Genomic DNA, 1,991 nt, shown 5'->3' with positions numbered 1-1,991 from the left:
CTCCCCCCCTCCCCCCCCTCTGCCCCCCGGGCGGTTCTCTCAGGCTGGCCCGCGTTGGTTTGGGCTCCTTGGGTGTCATGACGGAGGTGGGTGTTGGTTTGTATGTTTGTGTGTCTGTATTCAAGGGATGAGGATGTGTAGTGGTGGTGGTGGTGGCAGTGGTATTGGTGATGGCGATGGTGATGATGAGTTACGGATGCATGGCGGCCTTAACCGCCACCTCCACCCCTCGTACGGCTCCGGTTCCCGTACATCCCAACCCACCCATCAGTTCCACCTTTCCCCCACTGCAGCCCCGCCCCCAAAGGAACACACAACACGCGGCATCTTCATATAGAAAAAACACACCTTCCCCCTCCCCCCCCTCCCCCAACCCCCCTCAGGCCACGCTCCGTGTGGTTCCCCGGGAGCCGCTCATCGAGCGAACCTTCACTGCCAGCCGGGCGGAGGTCCACAGGAACCACGTGAAGTGGCTGCAACAAAATAAACATATCAAGTGTGTGTGTGTGTGGCCGGGGTTGTGGTTCTGCGGTGTATGGGTGTATGTACAGGGGTGTGTACAGGGGTGTGTGCGCATAGGGTGTATGTACGGATGTACGGCAGGTTGCGGTGTGGAGATGGGCTGTGCATGTCTGTGGTTTATGTATCCCCTCTAAGCACATCCTTGTCGAGTCCCCTCCCCTCCCCCTCCCCCCTCCTCTGCGCAGGTACCTGTATATCCCGTACACTGATACTGTCGTTGTCGTACAAGTGAATCCCCCCAGAACCCCGGAGGAGCTCCAGGCGGCTCGGGAAGAGGCGGCCAAACCCGCACACCCGGAGGCGGAGCGCACCCACGCGCTCAGGTAGGAGATGACGACGGACGGGGTCGGGGTCGGGGGGGGGTGAGGTGATATTCTGTATGCAAATTGCGACTGAGTGAATGAGTGAGTGAGTGAGTGAAGCGTCAGGAACATCCCTGTCGTATAAAGGCCTTATGATGTGGAGGGAGCCAGGGACCCAGGGGGAGTGAGGTGGACATAAGTGGAAAAGGGAGGGAGTGTGTGTATGTGTGTATGTGTGTGTAAGAGTGTGCTAAGGGGGTTTAGGTCGCCATGGTCCCCTCCCCGGGGGTTGGGGAGGGGTGCCCACGTTACGCCACGTTTCGTACTTTTCACACCTGTGTCACTCGTCACATCTGTTATGTGCCACTGTGTCACTCGTCACATCTGTTATGTCGGGAGCCTCCACGTTCCCCTGGTAGCCTCCTTGGGGCGGCCTCCTTAGGAGCCAACCTCACACCAGGCACCAGGCACTCTTGGTAACGCTTGGTCCCCTTTCCACTTTCCCTTTCAGCACTCTCTCCAGATCTGGACCGCATCCGACCACAGCTCCCACACCCGCACGCACCACCCCACCACCCCACCACCCCTCACCCACCCCGCACCCAATCACCCAACCGACCACACACCCTGCCTACCTGCCCAACCGCCCGCCTGGCCGACCCAACCGCCCGCCTGGCCGACCCAACCAGGCGCCTATACGCCACCGTGGCCGCACCCGAGAGCGCCCCGACCGCGTCCACCACCATCAGCGCTACGGCTCCAGCCCCCGACACCGCCGCCCCCACGGACCCGTGGGTCGGTCTCACCGCCCCGCAGCTGCGTGACGCGCTGCTGGCCTCTGGCCCCGGGCCTCTAGACGCCAAGTGGGTGGCGGCGGTGAATGCGGCGGAGGCGGAGTACTGGCGCCGCTCGGCGGGTGTGCGGGTGGGTTTCAGCGACGATCTGCTCGCGTTCGACTGCGGGGGGCAGCAGTGGGTGCTGGAGGTGGCTTTCCCGGTGGCGGCCTCCCTAGACGGACTCAAGCCCGGGGCTCGAACCCGCGACCTGGAGTTCTTGGAGGCGCTCATGGCGGAGATTAAAAAGTACGTAGTAGTACGGGGTCGGCCGGGTTAGTGAGAGGTGTCGGATGTAGAAAGGGAGGTGTAAGAAAGAAGCCTCGCTTGGTGT

The 1,991-nt window shown here is 62.2% G+C and overlaps 1 protein-coding gene across 1 annotated transcript in view; it reads left to right on the top strand.

Annotated features, from left to right (window-relative positions):
• Positions 1-1,991, top strand: part of VOLCADRAFT_88191 (uncharacterized protein) — a gene marked incomplete at both ends in the record, with an annotated part of 8,443 nt that overhangs the window by 5,296 nt on the left and 1,156 nt on the right. Inside the window, 5 exons of the mRNA XM_002947966.1 lie at positions 44-86; positions 384-496; positions 708-845; positions 1,514-1,619; positions 1,689-1,906. Of these exons, the coding sequence (XP_002948012.1) occupies positions 44-86; positions 384-496; positions 708-845; positions 1,514-1,619; positions 1,689-1,906 (618 nt within the window). The remainder of the gene's footprint in view (positions 1-43; positions 87-383; positions 497-707; positions 846-1,513; positions 1,620-1,688; positions 1,907-1,991) is intronic.

Source organism: Volvox carteri (genome assembly GCF_000143455.1).
Source record: "Volvox carteri f. nagariensis unplaced genomic scaffold VOLCAscaffold_8, whole genome shotgun sequence".
NCBI lineage: Eukaryota > Viridiplantae > Chlorophyta > Chlorophyceae > Chlamydomonadales > Volvocaceae > Volvox > Volvox carteri.
This window is presented reverse-complemented; position numbering and strand designations above follow the sequence as displayed.